This window comes from Anopheles stephensi, chromosome 2, assembly GCF_013141755.1.
Source record: "Anopheles stephensi strain Indian chromosome 2, UCI_ANSTEP_V1.0, whole genome shotgun sequence".
NCBI classification, from domain to species: Eukaryota; Metazoa; Arthropoda; class Insecta; order Diptera; family Culicidae; genus Anopheles; species Anopheles stephensi.
Genome location: NC_050202.1, coordinates 25,692,766 through 25,711,245, shown reverse-complemented (window position 1 = coordinate 25,711,245; position 18,480 = coordinate 25,692,766). Strand labels below are relative to the sequence as shown.

Sequence of the window (18,480 nt, the reverse complement as noted above, 5' to 3'; positions counted from 1 at the left end):
TTTGAAGGTCGGGTGGAATGGGTGGGTGAATTTAAGGAGCAACGGTTGGTTGTTCCTGCATCTCATCTACTAGGTGATTTTGGATGCATCTTTCCCCGTCCACAGCATGTGCACCTTCAAATTTAGGCGAAATTTAGTTGAGGTATGTATTATCTTGATTCAGCTCTTTGTTTTATAAAGAAAGCAGTAGTTTGTATGATTGATATAAGATTTTTGCAACCAATTCGAAGAGCCTCTGCCCATACAACCACAGTTCCAGACGCCGTTGATCAGAATTCCCGCCTTGGTTGTTGGTTGTTTTGAAAATGTATCTTTTTGACAGCTTGGAATCCCGGTGAAAATACTGCACTAAATAGAAGGCTCTGTTTTTCAATTTATTCCCAGACTGCTTTTTAATTATCTTTTCGGTCTGATTGGATAACAAATTTATCTGAAATTTATTTGGATCAAAACTTAAACTCTCCGTTATCTGTAAAAATCCTAAAATAATTAAAACATCAACAACAATCAACACGAAATATCAAATCTTCTCAACCTGCTGGATTGCATTCCCGGTGAAAAATCTCCAGCACATGATTAATGCAAAACAATTGATGGATGTGTTTGTTTGTTTGGGTTTTTTACTCCTTCTGTGTTCTGGCTCTCTGCAAGACGACAGCAAATTGTACAGCAAAAGAAAATTGCCGAACATCAGCTTCATGGCCAAGCGTGGGCCGAGTGCATCAGCGATACAACGCCGTTCTACCTACGGGTGAAATATTTTCGCATTTAAAATTAAACGCGGTCCCTGCAACGAGCGACCACCATACAACTTTACACCAACCTTGTGTGCATTCTTCAGCAGCATCATCATCCACCAGGCATTTTGGGGGTTCTAAGCGAAGCCCCTTCTTTCTCCCCACACCCGGTGCAAGCGAAGAAAACGTGGCTCCGGACAGGAGAGCAACGAAAGCGAGACCACAAAAAATGATGACTCGACGGAAATCGGTACACGAATCGACGATGCAGGCGCAACTGCAGCTACAAGAGCGTGCAACCGAAGAGCAGCTAGCGCTTGGTGCATTGGCGACCGGATTCGCCAACATACTCGGCCCATCGCAAAGCAGCAGCACGGTCAGTCACAGCTCGTCAGTAGCGACCAGTAGCAGTAGTAGCAGCACCACAGGAACCGCAACACAACCAACACAATCGAAGCAGGCAGCGGCGAACGGATTAGAAACGGCGAAAAAGAGCTCGATCTGTTCAGCAACAGTTACATCGGCCACATCGACCGCTCCCAGTAGTAGTAATCTAGCGGCAAAGCACTCCGCCATGGGAAGGAGTAAAACACCACGGATCTCGAAACGAAGCGCACCGATCGATGTACCGCAATCGACAGGAGCAGGCAGCTCGGGCACAAACACAACCACTGCACTAAACAGTACGCTAGTGGGTTCCAATGCCACGCACGGTTCGGGAGGAACAGGCACAGCAGCAGCATGCCCGAACCCTGTCCAGCAAACGCTCGCCCAGAACGGTATGGATCCGGACGAAATACCGAAGTTTAAGGGTTACCGTATCATCGAGATAGACCATTTCCTGCAGTGGGCTGCCTACTCCCAGTTTATGCACTCGAAGCACTGTCCCGGTGGGTTGCTGAAACCTTACCAGGAATACATTAGTGGATGCTACTCCACGTTCGCCATGAAGTGTAGCAAGTGTTCCGCGATCATAACACGCTCCTCGGAGAACTACATCCATCACAACAAGCTGATGAACCGTTTGGTGAAGGGTACGGTACAGCTGGGTAAAGATTACGACGAGATGCAACAGTTTATGGAATCGCTCGAGGTACCGTTTGTGACGCGCGAAGAGTTCCAATCGATCCGGGGCCAGGTTAGCTCCTCGCTGGAAGATCAATCGGCGCTGCAGCGTGCGGTGGAAGAGCTGGAACGGGCGGCATCCGTCGCTTCGAAACGGAAGCGACACGGTAGCTGCAAGTATCACTACGAGGTGCTGAAGGTGTATTTGAACAAGAAGATGAAGAAAATAGAAGAAAATCTACAGCTTTCGGTTAACGATTCGGTAGCGCTGGCGGTAAATGCACATCTGAAGAATGTCTCCCACGTGCAACTGGTGTAAGTTGCGGAAGAGCAAAAAGAAAAAAAAGATTCTTTTATAGCTCACATTAATGCTGTCCTTCCTTTTTTCCTTTTTTTCACAGTCCAAATGGTCTCACTAACACTACCACAAACTGTACAGCGATCGGGGGTGTAAATGGTGGCATCAGTACCACCACGACCAGTAACAGTATTGGAAATCTCGCAATTGGAACGATCAACGTGCAGAGCGTGCCCATGGCAACGTCCCTGAACGGTAGCAACAGCAGTAACAGCAGCAACAGTATGTACAGCAGCAGTAGCGTTAGCAGTTGTAGCCGGTCCGGAACCGGTGGCACCGTTCAGCTGTCCCTGCCCGAACCTACGATCGGTGGTGGTGGAGGTGGTGGTGGCGGCGGCGGTGGTGGTATGGTAGGTGGCCGAATTCCACCAGTCAACCGTGAACAGCACCACTGACCACTGGAACAGTTGGAATGGTTGGGCTACTGGTTACCGGACGGATAGGTACTGCTGTAAGCCGAGTGCGCGGTCACGTGCCAACTGTGGTAATCGGACGAAACGAAACGAAGAACACAACATTCGGGTATCAGTACGTATCTCGTCATTATTATTTGCTTAACTGCTAGTATCGAAGATCTTATCAGACTATATGAAAGAATTATTCTAAACATACTCAACAACAGGATCGGGTGAGTAAAACGATATTTTACCCATTAGTTTTAGAATCATTTTTTTATGTTCTTTTTTTTATCTCAAACGCTTGTCTTGTTCGGACAAGTTAACAGTTAGCGTTAGTTAACGAAAACGAATAACAATCATCAGGGTTATCAATTACCGAATAGATGAATGCGTGCAAAAACAACGAGATTATTCAGATGTGAAGGATGGACAGGTAAACACGTAATGTATTATGTGGCTAGTGGACTGTACACGTACATACACAAATATACAGTGATTAGACGGACGAACGTGTCCTTAGTAAGGAATCCTTAACACTCACACCAGATGAGTATGGGTTTATAAGTTTAAGGAACACGAACAATGTTCTACCTTCGCTCCCAAAAGCACATAGAAGCATAGTGGTTTAGTTTAAAGCCGTTAAAGGAATCATATTTTCTTGCCAACTCAGACTTAAAAAAACCTTGCCGACGATCATTTGTAACCCTAAGAGTTCCTGTCTGTCCCAACTCAGTTCCTGTTCAATTTTGAATGTTTCTGTCAGCGGAACGAGCTAGCCGGGTCGACGAACCGAGCGAAGGTGGACGCAATTTCGCTCGTGTTCCTTGCGCTGTGTAAAATGTCGTACTTAAATTAGCCTTTACCGATGTCGATGGCGTACGAAACTCATTGAGTGAGTTCGAGATGGAAGATATTATTTACCTGCTCGATACTTTTAACCTTATTTTTTTATTATTATTTACATTACCCCAATGCATACACGAGCAAAAAAAAAGAGTGTAATGTAATGCGCTAATGTTAAGGTAGAACCACCAAAAGTCACAGGGCCGAACAGTGATGGAGGGAGAGTACCGTGTTGCGGATAGGTAGTTTTTAAATAAACAAAATACAAATGATGTATCAAACGAGCTTACGGTATACTGTGAGGCATTAGGACAAAAGCTGTAACGCTTCCGAGAACACAATCCGAAACGCTTTTTTTTTTGGCCAAAAATAACACTTCGAGCGTGTATCGATACAGATACAGCATACAAATCGGTTTTCAATCCGTACCACCGGCCGTACTACTAACAATTAATCATTTTAGCAAAACTTCATAAATCGTTCCTTTGTATTGCTTGCTTCGCCTGTGTGGCACAGTTTCACGACGGATGTGAAAAACGGCGTCCCACAACAATGTCGGTTACAGGTGACGGTATTCCGGTACACCGTTTAAATGCTTCATAATCGCACTGAAGCCGGGTGGTCCCGGATCCAAAATAATTAATAAACCTCCCACCGGTGTACACCGGCACACAACACAACCTGTTCGGCGGGCAGAGCATAATCACTGTCGAGTGTTCCACTTTTGGTTCAAATGGCACAGTTTAATCTTGGCAGCGATTCGTTACCCTATCACACCGGTCTGATCGGTTAGTGATGAGAATAAGAGAACGCTGAGAAAAAAAAAATACAACATGTAAACGCAAATACACCCCCTCCCCGATATGGTTTGTGAAGGAAGTACTACCGTGAGCGTGTCGTTTTACTTTCCAACCCTTGTGGGTCATAAGGTACCGGCGGAGGAAAAACAAGCGTTAAGAAAAATGGTTCCCAAAAAGAAGAGGGAAAAAAATAGCGTATAATAAAATATCGCGTACCACTCTCACCGTCGTTCGGTAAAATCGGGGTGAAAAGCTCCACGTGCGAGAAGATGGAGACGCCTGGTCATTGTGTGGACGGGGTGGATGACGTGTGTTTGTTACATCGTACCGCGCGCGCGTGTGAAGTGTGTGACTGACCGGAAAATTTCCGGACCATCCACCCCACTCAACCCCTTCAAAGGAAAGTGTGCGTCTTTCCCTTTTTCGGTTTCGTATGGCTCTGGGTCAATTGAGATGGTCTCGGTGAGTGTTTGTTAATCACGGCTATTTACAGTCTGTTACAAAATTGTAACTAACTATACCGCGAATTGGTTACACTTTTAGGGGAAATTATTAGCCAATTTTTGAGGAAATTTAACAGCAAAAAACATTAACGATAAAACTTCTTAACATACTATTTTACAATAATATAAACTAAGCTAATATACTGCTGCAGGGAATAAGTTCGGTACAGCACTGTTATGTGTAAGTTTTCTCCATTTTTCCTATTTACACATCGCTGTTTAACGGCACACAACGGCCATTGCAAAGTTTCGGGCACTTTCTCAACCGGCATTTGTATACCGGGCTTTGACCCAAATTTTCATTCCCTCCGTTCGCCAATAAGGGCTGTGCGATCAAACGTGTTTAATTGTAATCTGTTTCACTTTATGTATGGGTTATTCTATTTCTTTTCGCTCATGTGCTGTTTTCTGTGCCAATCCTACAGTACTTTTATTTATTTATTTTATTTATATTTGAGTGCGACGGCTAGATGCAGTTATTTTATTTATTTGAATTATTTTTATTCATTTAATTTAATTGCTGTTTACTTTGCAAACATGTTTTTAAATTTAATTTTAACATTAGAGTGTAATTTTCTTTTTCTTGAATTTTTACACATATTTCTGTTTGTTTTCACTTGATATTTACTGTTATTTACTATCAATACATTTTTTCTGCGTCATATTTAATTGTTAGTTGCTCTATTTAAAACATTTTACAAGTTATTCAGAATCTTGTCTTCTTCTTCTTCTTCTTCTTCTTCTTCTTCTTCTTCTTCGTTGGCCCGACGACCTGGATCATGCCTGCCATTTCTGGCTTACTAGTCTTACCACGTAGTTGGATAGTCAGTCCTCACTACGGGGGAACGGTGCGGATGGGATTCGTGCCCCGATCCTGCCTTATGAAGACCGGCACCGTTGTCCACCACCGGGGCGCCCTTAAACTTAGAATCTTGTACTGTTTATGAAAAAGAAAACATTTGATTTGTTGTTCGTTTTCTGTTTGTTTTCGACGGAAATGCAATGGATATCTGTTTTTGATTGTTTTATGTTTTCCTTATCTTAATTTATAGTTTTATAATTGGAATGAGATACAAATCCTGTTTTTTTATTTTTAGTAAGAGTTTTTTTTCTTCACATCTTTATATTTCGGGGTTTTTATCTTTGGAAACTTTCCTCTCTCGAAAGTGTCTATGTTTGTTTTCTCTTTTGTCTTGACACATTTTTGTTTGTTTTTCTATAGATTTGTATTATAATTACATGTTTTCTATTTATGGAATAGAAAGCTTCTGTTTTGTTGATCATTTTCCGTTTGTTATTTGTAGTTATGTAGTTAATATACGTCTTTTTTCATTATGTGTTTTGACATCTTTATTTTACTAAAATTTATATTTGTTTTTAACTATACATTTATTTTATGCTTACGATTCCTACATTGTGTTTTGTTCCTATTTTGAGGGAATGGATATATAATGGAAATGTATTTCCATTCGGTTACTCTTGTGAGATAGCATCACTTAACACTTGTTTCTTTAGAAGCTTAAGGACAAAATAGAAACTGTTTGATCAGCTAGCATTCGTCTCCTAGCTCGAAATAGCTATGTGACAGCTTCTCAATCACCATCCTAATGCCGGCTTTGTTTGTTTGTTCTAAAGCGTTACGCTGCTGGTAGGAAGCGTTACACCGCACACAGTAACGCTTGTGCGCCACTTAGCGAACGAGCGGGCAAAGGAAAACATCACAAAAGTGGCGTCATTTCTTCTTCTTCGACCGCCCGGCATCAGAGCCGGTAAAGAGCCCAAACACTTGCCCGAACCACCTGCAGAGAGCCGCCGTGGTGCTTTTATGTACATTGCCCATCCACCGTGAGTTCCTGAGCAGGTGTTCCTCACACACAACCCGCCACTGGGAGAGCGCGCGTTAGTACACCGGTTCGGATGCCTTCTAAGGCGCTCGGATCCTTTGAGTGGTTTCAGTTTTCGAGTCGGTTCCGTGCGGGCAACTGCTTGCGAGCGATTGCTCCGGTGTTTGGAACTGCTGGACCACACAATTGCTGCGAGGGGAGGGAAGGTCCAGATGTTCGTTTGGAGGTGTTGGAGTGTTAGTAGACTTAGAGCGAATAGTGTTAATGTTTATTAAGTACATGACGTGGAAAGTGCAGTAGTCAAATCTTCCTTAGGGTGGAGTGTGTATCTAGTTCAACAAGAAGTCATTAGAAAACTGCCCTCGTTGGTAAGCGTGAAAGCAAGGGTGAAATTATACCGCGCTGTTTAACGTTCCACATAAGCACCACCAAAACATAAAAGTGTCACTTCCTTTCGCCAAAAAAAAAGCGAGTCCCGAAGGTTTCAAATGCTTACATAATTTCTTTCCACGTGCGTGCAATCGAACAAGTGCCGTGCAAGGGTAATAGAATACATTACCACCAGGCACCGCACGGTGGTGAAACCCCGGAGTGGCAATATCGTGTGACGTCTTTCCCGAAATGCAAAGAAAGAAATGAATTCACAAAGTGCAATGAAAATCATTAAATTACAGCAGCTTTGCTTAAAGAAGTGATAACCATTCTGTGTGTGGAAGGTTTGCTGATTGATTGCTTAAAAGTGGCCCGCGATAGTGTTCCGTTGATTGTAGAATTTAATTATCCCTAATGGAAGGTGGGGCCGCGTACCGAGATCAATCACCATGATGATCGAATGAAAATTGGCGCACGATTTATGGCCCTTCGATACCTAATCGGGCTGATGGCAAGAAGGGCTTGGTGCAACCGACGAGCGTGACCACAAAAAAAGTTGTAAAATATGTGTGTGGTTTGTTTGAGTGAAAAATGATGTGTTCATTTCCGGTGCGGGTTTAGTACGGGTGGTGGTTCGTTAACGTGCACCACTGTGCCTTTGCAGCTTACCGTGTGGCGTGGGAAGGAAGACAAAGAAAATGCAGCAAAGCTTCGCCCAAACTAATGAGTGCAGCGGAAGTAATCGATCATTAAGTGGAACTGTGCAATAGTCAGCAGGTCAGAAAATTAGTTCAATCCATCAATCTAACCGTCGGTAGCAGGTGACGTGCAGTTAAATTCATCAAAGGGAAGGAAAGCAAAAATTGATGGAGAAAAAGGAAAGCTTAAAACGAAGCTAATTGCAATAAGGATACGGAATTACGGGAAAATGCAAAGTGAGTGTGACTAGTGGATTGCAGATAGCGCAGATGCACGTTCCCGGCTCATAATGGTGACAGTGATTATAGTGCGGATCCTGGTCACGGCACCAATAGCGGACATGATGCCGGCGCGGTATACAACCACCCAGAGGTGCTGATGACTAAAGTAAGTAGCAAAGTGTGATGAAAGTGCAGTAAGGGCGTAGCTTTGTTTGCGTTTTACTTTAGGCATTTTAAGTTAGCCTTTCTTCTTCTTCTGGGTAGGGGCCCCGCAGTACAAGACACTGAGTCTGGGGCCAAAGGGTGTGTTTTGTTTATTGTAACTGCACACTGCAGTTCGGTTTTCGATGGTTCGGGGTTTGATTTAAAAACACACACACACACCCACACACCCCACCGTCACATTTACTGTTCCGCGAAATATTTAGGCCGTTCGGGACTTTCGCAGCCACTGGCAGCCGCGCCGTGGATTGGCGTTCGATTATGTGATTCTATTTCGCGTTCCGGCCACTTGCGTCGTTGACAGCTTTCGTCCAAAAAAACGGGGGGGGGGGGGGGGGGGGGGTGCAGCTGAGAAGTGGTGGTGTTGTTTATTGGAATTTCCATTTTAAAGGAGGCTATTCACCCGCCCGGGTTTTACACGTGCACATTGTGGGGCCACACGTGTTTGTGCAATTTGAAAGTCGGTCATTGCTGGTTCCGTTTGGACGTGTTGTGGAGTACACAGGGTAGACTTTTACTGTTTGTTTATTGAATTGAGCGTGTAATGTCTATTGCTACTATTTACTTCATGTAAAATGAGAATTCTTGAAATAATTTGGTTGGGAGAGTTCTTAAACGCAAACAAAATGAGGAAATCCTCATCCACTAATGTGCCCTCATTGGACGGGGAAAGTGTGCCCTCAAATGACTTCATTGTGCAGCATGGTGTGTTTCAAGTTCTAATCCTTGCTTATACCGAGCGTCGTACGGAGACCGTTTTGATTGATTCCACTAAACGGTACGCAACAAGACAGCTCGGGCACAGGCCGTAGCACGACATGCAATGTTGGAGTTGGACCCACGAGCAAACTTCAAGAGGGAGAGCTTTTGCGTACAATAACACTTTTTCAAACTTTAAACAAAAATTGGGCAAGTTGTTTAGTGAAGCTAGGAGGATTTTCAGGACACACCTGACATACCAATCAAGGTGCAAACGGTGCTAAACCTTATCAGAAAGGGGAACTTAAAGCCGTCGGAGCGAGGGCATTGTGGTATGTCTGCGGGCCCTAGGTGCCGCACGATATACAGCTAGCCCAAAACCAGTACCGGTCTCATTAAGTTACGGTCGTAATAAGAATAAAAGCAATCTTAATAATCTGCATGAAGAAATTGGGGTCAATTCTTACCTGTGGTGTGTGTATGTGCGTGTGTTTCTGAACAACTTGAGACAGACTTTAGGAAACATTTTACAAGACAACAGGATTTTCTCAAGCGAAATGCATTGATGAATCCTTGCAAATATTGAGGGCCAAACCCGGCACGCGCCGGGCTAGAGTCCAAGGAAATTCGACGAACCCGCAAGAAAAACGGCCGTTCGTTCGCACGGGTACGCTCAGTTGACACGAAACGAGGTCACTCCATCCGGTCTGGACGATCGATATTGACCAGGCACCTAGGGTCCGGCTAGCACACAGCCGAGCTCTCGGTGTGTGTGTGTGTGTGTGTGGTTCTGCCTGTGCTACCGTAGAGTCCTCATTTGCCTGTGCAAGAGAAGTTCGTTCACCCGCCAGTATCTGAAATGGCCACACTGGCTGGGCAGCACCGGACTGCCGGAGTGATTCAAGCATACTCGGGCTAAGGAATGTCCGAGGGAGGTCCAAATTCAAATCAGTACAGTAGAGTGTGTGTTTGAGTGAGAGGTTTCCCCCACATTTTTTTTATTGCTGTCCACACTAGTATTGGTGGTCAGAGCGTTTGACTGCTTTTGCCAGCAAGTAGTTTGTGAAGACTGGCGTCCGTTAGCGTCATTCGGGTGGTTTCTGAAGGAATAGTCTTGAGACCTCTAGTGGCTGGACGGAGATTGTTTGCGTTTGCGCTTTTTTGTAGTGATCAGCAGTTGCTTTGCAGCTATGTGCGGGGTCCTCGCTGGTATGAGGAGAGCTCAGGGTTTGGGGCCGGGCTGGGGGGGAGGGCTTCTGTGTCGCGGACTCGATAGCGGTCAGTATAATTTGCCTACTACCCACGCTACTGCCAGCACATACGCTGCGGGGATTTGCTCCTGCTGACCGATTTCAGTACCTTGCTGCTTACGTCATTCGGGAGTCGTTTCTTTTGCCTTCTAATGCTTCAAGTCGCATGCAAAAACGGCACAACTTTTAGCGTGTGCCAGAAGTGTGAGACATGAGTGAGTTAGCGTTGGCTTTGGCTTTGGTCAGGCAAAATACTTTAGGGGGAGCTTTCGATGTTTGAGACGACACTGGGACGACCCACATAGCTGGAGAAGCTTGTATGGTGGTGGTTCCAGGAATGCGAGAGTGATGCGAATGTAAGCCATTTTGTATTTAATACAAATTTATGGCTAAGCGGCTTGATGCTACATACTAACAATCAAACACCATAATGTATTAGGCTTTCCAAATTTTTTTGTAAATTATTTTTTTTTATAATTACTTACAAAAACTTTGCAGATGCAGATGTATTCATTGCAATGCTTTTAGTTTCCTTTTACTAAATTGATTGTAACAATTAATTGTTATCGCTTTTGCCGCATTGAATTCCATTGTTGTATAACGTCGGCGATAAATATATTCATTTATCTTATCAACCGGCTCTGGTTTAGATCAAGATTTATGACCAGTGTAAAGAGATACGTTTACAATTTGTGCTAAAAATACCCGTTCAATTGTAACTGATTCCGCAAACCCGAAGGAAAGCCACAGTCAGCACCAGCACCAAGTGGAAACCCGCACCACAGACCATTATTTTCATAATATAATCAACACCTTCAGCAAATGAGTCTGCCCAGCGGGGGGTTTGTTTTTTTTTGTGGGGGATAAGGAAAGCACGTCCAAATCTACCTTGACTTATCCAGGCTGCTAGTGCGACCGATTTATGAATGAAACTGAGGTTTTCTTCCACGCTTGACCGCACCGGAGACCACGCACAGCAGCAGCAGCAAGTGTTAAAGTGGGGCCGCTTGGAAGCAGTAAGCACCAACAAAAAACGATTGTTTCCTCTAAAAATAAACACAATTTTATTGTATGATTTAGGAATATGGGTTTGGAATACGGGCGTTTGTTGACGTAATAGAGCGAACGCTAGAGGTGGCTGTCGATAGCAGTAAGGTAATTGTAAGCGGGCCCGGCTAGGGCTTTTCCTGTTTTTCTCTAATCCAAAATTAGCACTGCTCAAGGCTGAACCGGGCTGAGGTTTTCCTGGCGTCGTTGGTGGACATGATTTCTCCATCTCGGGGTTAAAGGTGCTGGAAGGAAATTGGTTGGTAAAGAGATTCGGCGGAAGGTAGCGTTGCGAACGATCGTTTAGTCAACAGGTTTGAAGCGGCAATCGATTGGGTGTTTAATGCATTTATTGTTTCGTTATGGTCGATTTGCTGAATGGTTTATAGTTGTTCATTGAAGATGGGATGAGTGGTTGTGGAAATTAAATCGGTTGATCTGTGTTTAGTTGTTGGGGGTAATCTTTCGTATGTAGCGGTCGTCTCGATTTTCCTTTCCAGTGCGGCGATTTGGTTTGTCTGCGAAGAACAGTTTTCCACGGTCCTGGTGCGAACTGCTGACACTTCTCCCGTACGGCACTTCCATAATCTTGTCGGCAACCACAGCTTGTTCATCTAAGCAAGCGGAAGGAATCGCAGCGACGATGGACCGAACCGTTGGTGTGAGGGCTCCAAGCCAAATGTTGGAGAGAACCGCGTCGGAACAACTATCTCCACCCTTTCGGCGCATCTGCGACAAAAGTTGACTCGTTGAAGCTGGTTAGCGTCTCACTTTCTGAAGGCTTAAAATGGCCAATGACCGCCTTTTTTATGATCTGGTATCTGTTACTCGTCGTTGTAGTGTTACACCTCGCGAGGACACAATGAAAATGCTTGGCTTGGATACCCAGTGCTACGATAACCGCGTTAAACATGTGCTTGTCGAGTTTAACCGCGTTCATGCAGAATGCAGCTTCGAGACAAACGAACCACGTCTACACGTCTTCTGCGTCAAACGGCGGGCACCACATTCGCGAAATTGAGGACGCAATCTCCTGCCCCTCTTCCTTGCACTCGACGGGTGGGGTAGTCATGTTTAACTTTCCAATAAAGAACGGAAAAGGAACGCTTCAGGATATTACCGCGGCACTGCACTGTTCGGATCACGTCGGGGTCACCACTTTGGGGGTAATTTTTCGCGCTGGGCTTCGGACGATCGTATTATGGTGATGCTTTAACTCTCGATGGTTTAGTGGTTGAGATCTTACTAACTGTGTTTTATTTCCTACTTCGTGCTCCTTCGTCATTCGGCATCTAACCTTATGCTAGCAAAGTGGTGTGTATCTTACGTTTATAAATAGGGATCGAGACGCCCGCTAGAAGTTTTGGTAAAAGACTCGAGAAGGCCCCCCCCTGACAAAATTTGTTAGGCGCTGTAAGATTTACGCCTAAAGGTATGCAATCCGCAGTACACGTTGCGAGAGCTTCACAGTGAGCTTTCAGTGTGCTTTCAGTGTGGTCAAAATTGGTTGAAGAAAGTCGAATAAAATATTGTTATTATTTGATTAAAATCCCCTCTCCGCTAACCCTACCATTCATTTTGGGTTACAGGAGCTTCGTACTAGTTTTCAGTCGCACTAGGGGTGAACAATCGGGCCTAAAACATGCACAGCGTTCTCTGACGGTAACGGAACAGTAATTCGATGAATACTTGTTACCATGCATTGATATTCAGCAAAGGAGGAAACATAAGAATATCATAATCTCAAACCACTTGTTACAATGTATTGTATCAAGTTCTACTCGCTGTCTGTTAAAAGTATTAAGGAACAATGCACAATGTTTACATCAAATGGGTTTTGACCTTACAGAAATCCCACTGTACAACAAAAATGACAGGCCACAGTGCTGCACACAAAAGATTCTAGGGGGGGCCTTCTCGAGTCTTTTACCGAAGTTTTATTTGATGAAACTAGAACATTAGCTTTTATTGGATTAGAAGATAGTTGAACTGCTAGAGATAGGATTATTGGTTGAGATCTTTAGCACTTCTGGACAGTTATTATGATTGTTGAATTAAAGATCTCTTCTTTCATGGCGTAACGACCTCTTACTCTTAACTCATGCCTACCCTTTGCCTGGCTGGTAAAAGACTCGAGAAGGCCCCCCCCTGACAAAATTTGTTAGGCGCTGTAGGATTTACGCCTAAAGGTATGCAATCCGCAGTACACGTTGCGAGAGCTTCACAGTGAGCTTCCAGTGTGCTTTCAGTGTGGTCAAAATTGGTTGAAGAAAGTCGAATAAAATATTGTTATTATTTGATTAAAATCCCCTCTCCGCTAACCCTACCATTCATTTTGGGTTACAGGAGCTTCGTACTAGTTTTCAGTCGCACTAGGGGTGAACAATCGGGCCTAAAACATGCACGGCGTTCTCGGACGGTAACGGAACAGTAATTCGATGAATACTTGTTACCTTGCATTGATATTCAGCAAAGGAGGAAACATAAGAATATCATAATCTCAAACCACTTGTTACAATGTATTGTATCAAGTTCTAATCGCTGCCTATTAACAAAATTAAGGAACAATGCACAATGTTTACATCAAATGGGTTTTGACCATACAGAAATCCCACTGTACAACAAACATGACAGGCCACAGTGCTGCCCACAAAAGATTCTAGGGGGGGCCTTCTCGAGTCTTTTACCGCCTGGCTTTTTCTTCTTCTTCCTTGGCACTACAACCTCGAGAGGCCTCGGCCTGCCACCATTTCTGGCTTTCTGTGACTGAATTTTACCCGTAGTAAAGTAGTCAGCCTTACGTACGGGGAGGCGGTCTGGATGGGAGTTGAACCCCGGCCGTTCCGTGTGAAAACCGGCGCCGCTGTCGCCTCGGCCACCGGACCGCCCTATTGTAGATATAGGAAGCAAAATAATTAAATTAAAAGCCTAATGCAGAGCTAAATGTAGCTCTGACAGTTGAATTTTAAAGAGTATAATAAATCATTTAACAAAACAGGCCTTTTGATTCATGCATAAGTATTTGGACGAATACTTTAACAATCTTTGCATAGTTTAGAACTATAGCAAGGATCGTTTTTAGGGTATTTTTTCAGTTGTATTTAATTGCATTACTACGAATTAAATCATAAAAAATCGTGTTAATTAATTTTGAAACATTAGCCTAAAAGTGTGCATATCTTTTAAAAACGCCTGAAGTTATGCAATCCACAAGACATATTAAGCCAAGCACAATAGAATGCTTTTAGTTTGCAACAGGAACCGATATTTTGAAACTGACTTTCATTCAAAATCATATAACTGAAGATCAACAGCATTGATCAATAATGCAGACCATTGAAAAGCTTATTTTTATTTAATAACTATAAAAAATAACTAGATAAATAATTACAGTAACAAGACTGAAAAAGATACCCCTTTGCGTAACTCAGTTGCAAAAATGAGGGGGGGGGGGGCGTGATGGGGGGGGGGGGGTTTGGTCGGCATATTTTCAGACTTTAGCCAACAAATATTAGCAGCAATGAAATATAAATCAAAAAGTATCATCAGGAGAGGCGATTGCGGCGCCGGTTTCCACACGGTCGGACCGGGGTTCAAATCCCGTTCCCCCCATCCAAGTATGCGGTATCAATAAGTTTAGTAAGCCAGAAATAGCAGGCATGATATGTTCGCCCAAAGCTATGCCATCTGCATGTCAAGTTGAGTTTGATAAAACTGTCCGTTGCGAGCTCTTTTCAGAAGCAATTTTCGTCACATTTCGTTAATCAATCTGTTTAACTGTTCAAACCTGTCATGTTTTAAGAATTTAAGAACCAACATTTAGTTGATGACGTTATACTCTTCACTCAACTGTTGAGTGACTTCCTAACAAAAGACTAAAAATATTTATAATTGAGCATAATTCATAATTACGATAATTTTCTGATCGCATCTCGCGCCACAGCTCGAGCGCTCCGGTCCGGATGAGCAATCAGTGTATCCGTCCGCCGGCAAGGGTCGCTCCGTGGTCGTGACCCGATAGACGTAGCGTTTTGAAAAATTATAATTTCTCGCTATGTTTCACGCAAAGCGATGATGGTACAAAACATTAGTTTCGAAACCGAGTGCGCTTATCGTGACTTTCCTTTCGCGTGACGACAGCTACCTACTTCCTCGTACTTTTGCTTGTCACATTCCATTTTGCCAAACGCTTTGCCAATGGTGAAAGTGAAACCATAATCCGCTAGCGAACGTAAAAGCCGGCAGCGCGACACTAGGGATGCCCTTTCAACCCCCTCTGCTGGGTGTTTAATGTAATCCAACCCCGGTGCCGGTCTATTTAATCAAGCCAGCAAACCGGAAAATGAGGCCGAAAGGCTCATGAAATTGGGGTCTCTGCCCGGAACGAGCAGCATACGGTTCAGTTCTGCACGTCCCAATTAGCGCGCGATCGGTGCGAAGGAAAGCGTCTTATGTTTTGGGCATAATTTGCATAAAAGTTGCCCCCCCCCCCGTCGAAAGGTGCGTGAGCGTGCGGGGGTTAGTGGTGTGGTGATTTATTTGCATTAGTGTTTGGTGTAAACAAACGGGCCTGCAAAACTATAAACCGAGAGGCAGAAAGTGATTAAAGCCATCGTTTCAGTCACCTCATAAACGATGAAAAATGGGTTGTTATTTTTATTAAACTCCTGTGCGAAATGGTTATTGGGGACAAGCATTAGTTAAGGGGTGTTAAATAAATCATTTATTAAAAAAATTACCCTTCATAATTCTTTCTTGCATGATAAGAAAATAAAGGGTTAATGTATATTTATAAAATACAAGATGTCGCTAAAGCAAACAATCTCTTGCTCCAATCGCAGAGCGTATAATCATAATTATAATATCGTTATGCAAAGCCCTCCAAACAACGGAAGCGGTTATCCTTCTTCCTTCCTCGTTAATTGCTCCTCACTAACCACTCACCATCCAATCCATCCATCACTCTTCACAGGTGTTCCAGTTCCAGCCCGGACCGGACACTAGCGCGACCGACCCGGTTCGACTCCACCGAAGCAACGACAAGCCGACGCTGGCCGACCGGGACGACCGGCCAGAATGTACAGCCAGAATGACGGGCGCAACAGCAGCAGCAGCACAGCCAGAGCGTCCGCCGCTTCCACCGTGCCGCACCGCTATCCGCCGACCCAGCACGCGTACGGCGCGGGGGCACGCGGATTCCTCGGTAGTTACGGTTCGTCCTCCACACCATCGTCATCGTTGGAAAATCAAAGATCGGCGGAGGGTGGACACAGTGCCAGCACGACCACGGGCACAGCGACGACCAGCCTGTTTGGCGATCCGGTACTACCGTCCACCAGGCACGCCGATCTGCTCGGCGGGGAGGATCTGTATCAGAACCTGAAGAACAACATCGAGCTGTACCATGCGAAGCTGTACAGCGAGCAGGAAAGGCAGCGGCAGGCCGAACGGGACGCACTGTTTGAGCAGTACGCGAATGGGGTGGGTGGTGTTGGTGGTGGTGGCGGGTATCGTGCAGTGTCAGCAATTGGTGGCGTTACGGGTGGGGGAAGAGTGCCAGTGAATGGTGGTGGAGGGGTGAAAACGATCGTGGGAAACAATGTGACGAATTACAGTGAAATGCCGGCTAGAAGTAAAAATTTCGGAAGGACTCAGTCGGCGGGCCTTGGCGTGGATCACAGCAATAGCCGGTGAGTAAGATTGACGGACAAGTATCAATCGTAATCATTTTTCATGGTAGAAGATGGATTTGATGACAAAAATGTGACTCGACGACAATACTACTGGATAATTTCAAAACTGCAGCACAGTATATTGCGATTCCATCGCTATATCGCCTTAAGTACTTAAAAATCGATTAAAAAGCAAGTAAAGACATGTTTAAAGTTCGGTGAAATTGTTCATCAAATCGAAAACCCAGTTTTGACGCCTTAGGAGTCTAGTTTACAGTCAGTAGAAAAGAAGTCGTTTTGACAGATTTAATTAAAGTTTGTATTGCAGACTAAATACGGTATTCTCTGAGCACTACTTAAATTCCTCTTCTTTGGAGCTAAAACTTTGAAAGGCCTCGGCCTGCTATTTCTGGCTTTCTGCGACTTGATTTTACCCATAACAGGATAGTATGGAGAGGAAGTCTAAATGGGACAAAATCCCCATACCTCCATGTAACGACCGGTGCCGTTATCACCTTGCCAGTACGCAACTACCTGTTATAAACTTAAGGAGTACATTTGATCGTCACACATTATTTAATTTAAAGCTTTACATTGAATATGTTCGTAAAACAAATCCAGATGTCATAGATGGATTGTGATTTATTCTGCAACAGTTGTGACATCATCTGGAATATTTGTACAAATATATCTCTCCCTATTTGGTATAACGACCTCTTAGGTCCTGCCAGCCATTAGAAGCCAGTTAGAAAGTCAGCCCTCACTGCGGGGGAACTATCCGGATGGTATTTGAACCCCAGTCCTGCCGTGTGAAGACCGGCGCCGCTGTTGCCCCTCTAATATACCTAGCAAAAGTTTATCTATCGGGGGCGACGCCGGTCTTCACACGGCAGGACTGGTTCAAATCTCATCTGGGCCGTGCGTTATTAATATCCAAGTATGCGGTATCAACAAGTTTAGTAAGCCAAAAATGGCAGGCATGAGCTAAGAGATCGTTAAGCCAAGAAAAAAAAGAATAACAGCTTTTCAAGTAACTACATTATTAAATTACAAAGTGCACATTACATGAATAAACGCGGACAAAATAAATTTACGAAGAGTGGGTCGCACACCACGAATGCAGTTTAAAAACGCGGTGCGCGACATGTCCGGCTGGTGACGATCACACACGACGTTAAATTCACGGCACATACATAACAACGGATCAGAGGCGCCAAATCGGGTACGGCGATCCTCCACGTCGAGTAACGATCTAGCCCGGAGCGATCTCGGCGGGACGTATAGATTGAGGTCAGCAAGAAGCCCCGGCGAGTCGATCCGGTTGTATAGTAATCCCGCAACAAACAGCCTCTGGGTGTTGCAGTTCCGTTGGTCCAGCGATTCGAGGCCCAGTAGCGCACAGCGTCCAGCGTAGTCCACCTCAACCCTGCAGAAGCGCAGAGCGAACCGAGTGAGTTTGCGCTTGATGGATTCCAGCCGGGCCTGCGGACGAGCAGAGGATGGCCACCAAACTACTGAAGCGTATTCCAAAACCGACCGCACCAAAGATCAATATAGCATTTTGATGCAAACCGGGTCAGTGAAGTCGCGAGCTATTTGTTTTAGTAAACCGATCAGTTGGTTGCCCTTAGTGACGACGTGCTCCAGCTGGTCGTAGAAGCTCAACTTCTCGTCAAGGAGCACTCTCAAGTCCCTGACACAGCTATTACGCTCAATTGTAGCATCATTTAACGCATAATCGTACACTAAA

The 18,480-nt window shown here is 44.6% G+C and overlaps 2 protein-coding genes across 4 annotated transcripts in view; both read left to right on the top strand.

Annotated features, from left to right (window-relative positions):
• Positions 1–600: 600 nt before the first annotated feature.
• LOC118505927 (A-agglutinin anchorage subunit-like) lies at positions 601–3,685 on the top strand. Of its 3 annotated transcripts, none has more exons than XM_036042428.1 (3): positions 601–751; positions 842–2,117; positions 2,204–3,685. In XM_036042428.1, the coding sequence occupies exons 2-3, from the start codon at positions 967–969 to the stop codon at positions 2,553–2,555; spliced, it is 1,503 nt and encodes a 500-aa protein (XP_035898321.1). In that variant the 5' UTR covers positions 601–751; positions 842–966; the 3' UTR covers positions 2,556–3,685. The 3 variants fall into 3 exon arrangements, with proteins under 3 accessions (XP_035898321.1, XP_035898320.1, XP_035898322.1); XM_036042429.1 differs by having other exon boundaries at positions 602–751; positions 845–2,117; XM_036042427.1 differs by having other exon boundaries at positions 601–2,117.
• Positions 3,686–5,495: 1,810 nt separating this feature from the next.
• The window catches only part of LOC118505926 (protein stum), a 33,537-nt gene continuing 20,552 nt past the window's right edge, over positions 5,496–18,480 (top strand). Inside the window, exons 1-3 of the mRNA XM_036042426.1 lie at positions 5,496–8,006; positions 16,031–16,558; positions 16,613–16,748. Of these exons, the coding sequence (XP_035898319.1) occupies positions 16,135–16,558; positions 16,613–16,748 (560 nt within the window). The 5' untranslated portion in view covers positions 5,496–8,006; positions 16,031–16,134. The remainder of the gene's footprint in view (positions 8,007–16,030; positions 16,559–16,612; positions 16,749–18,480) is intronic.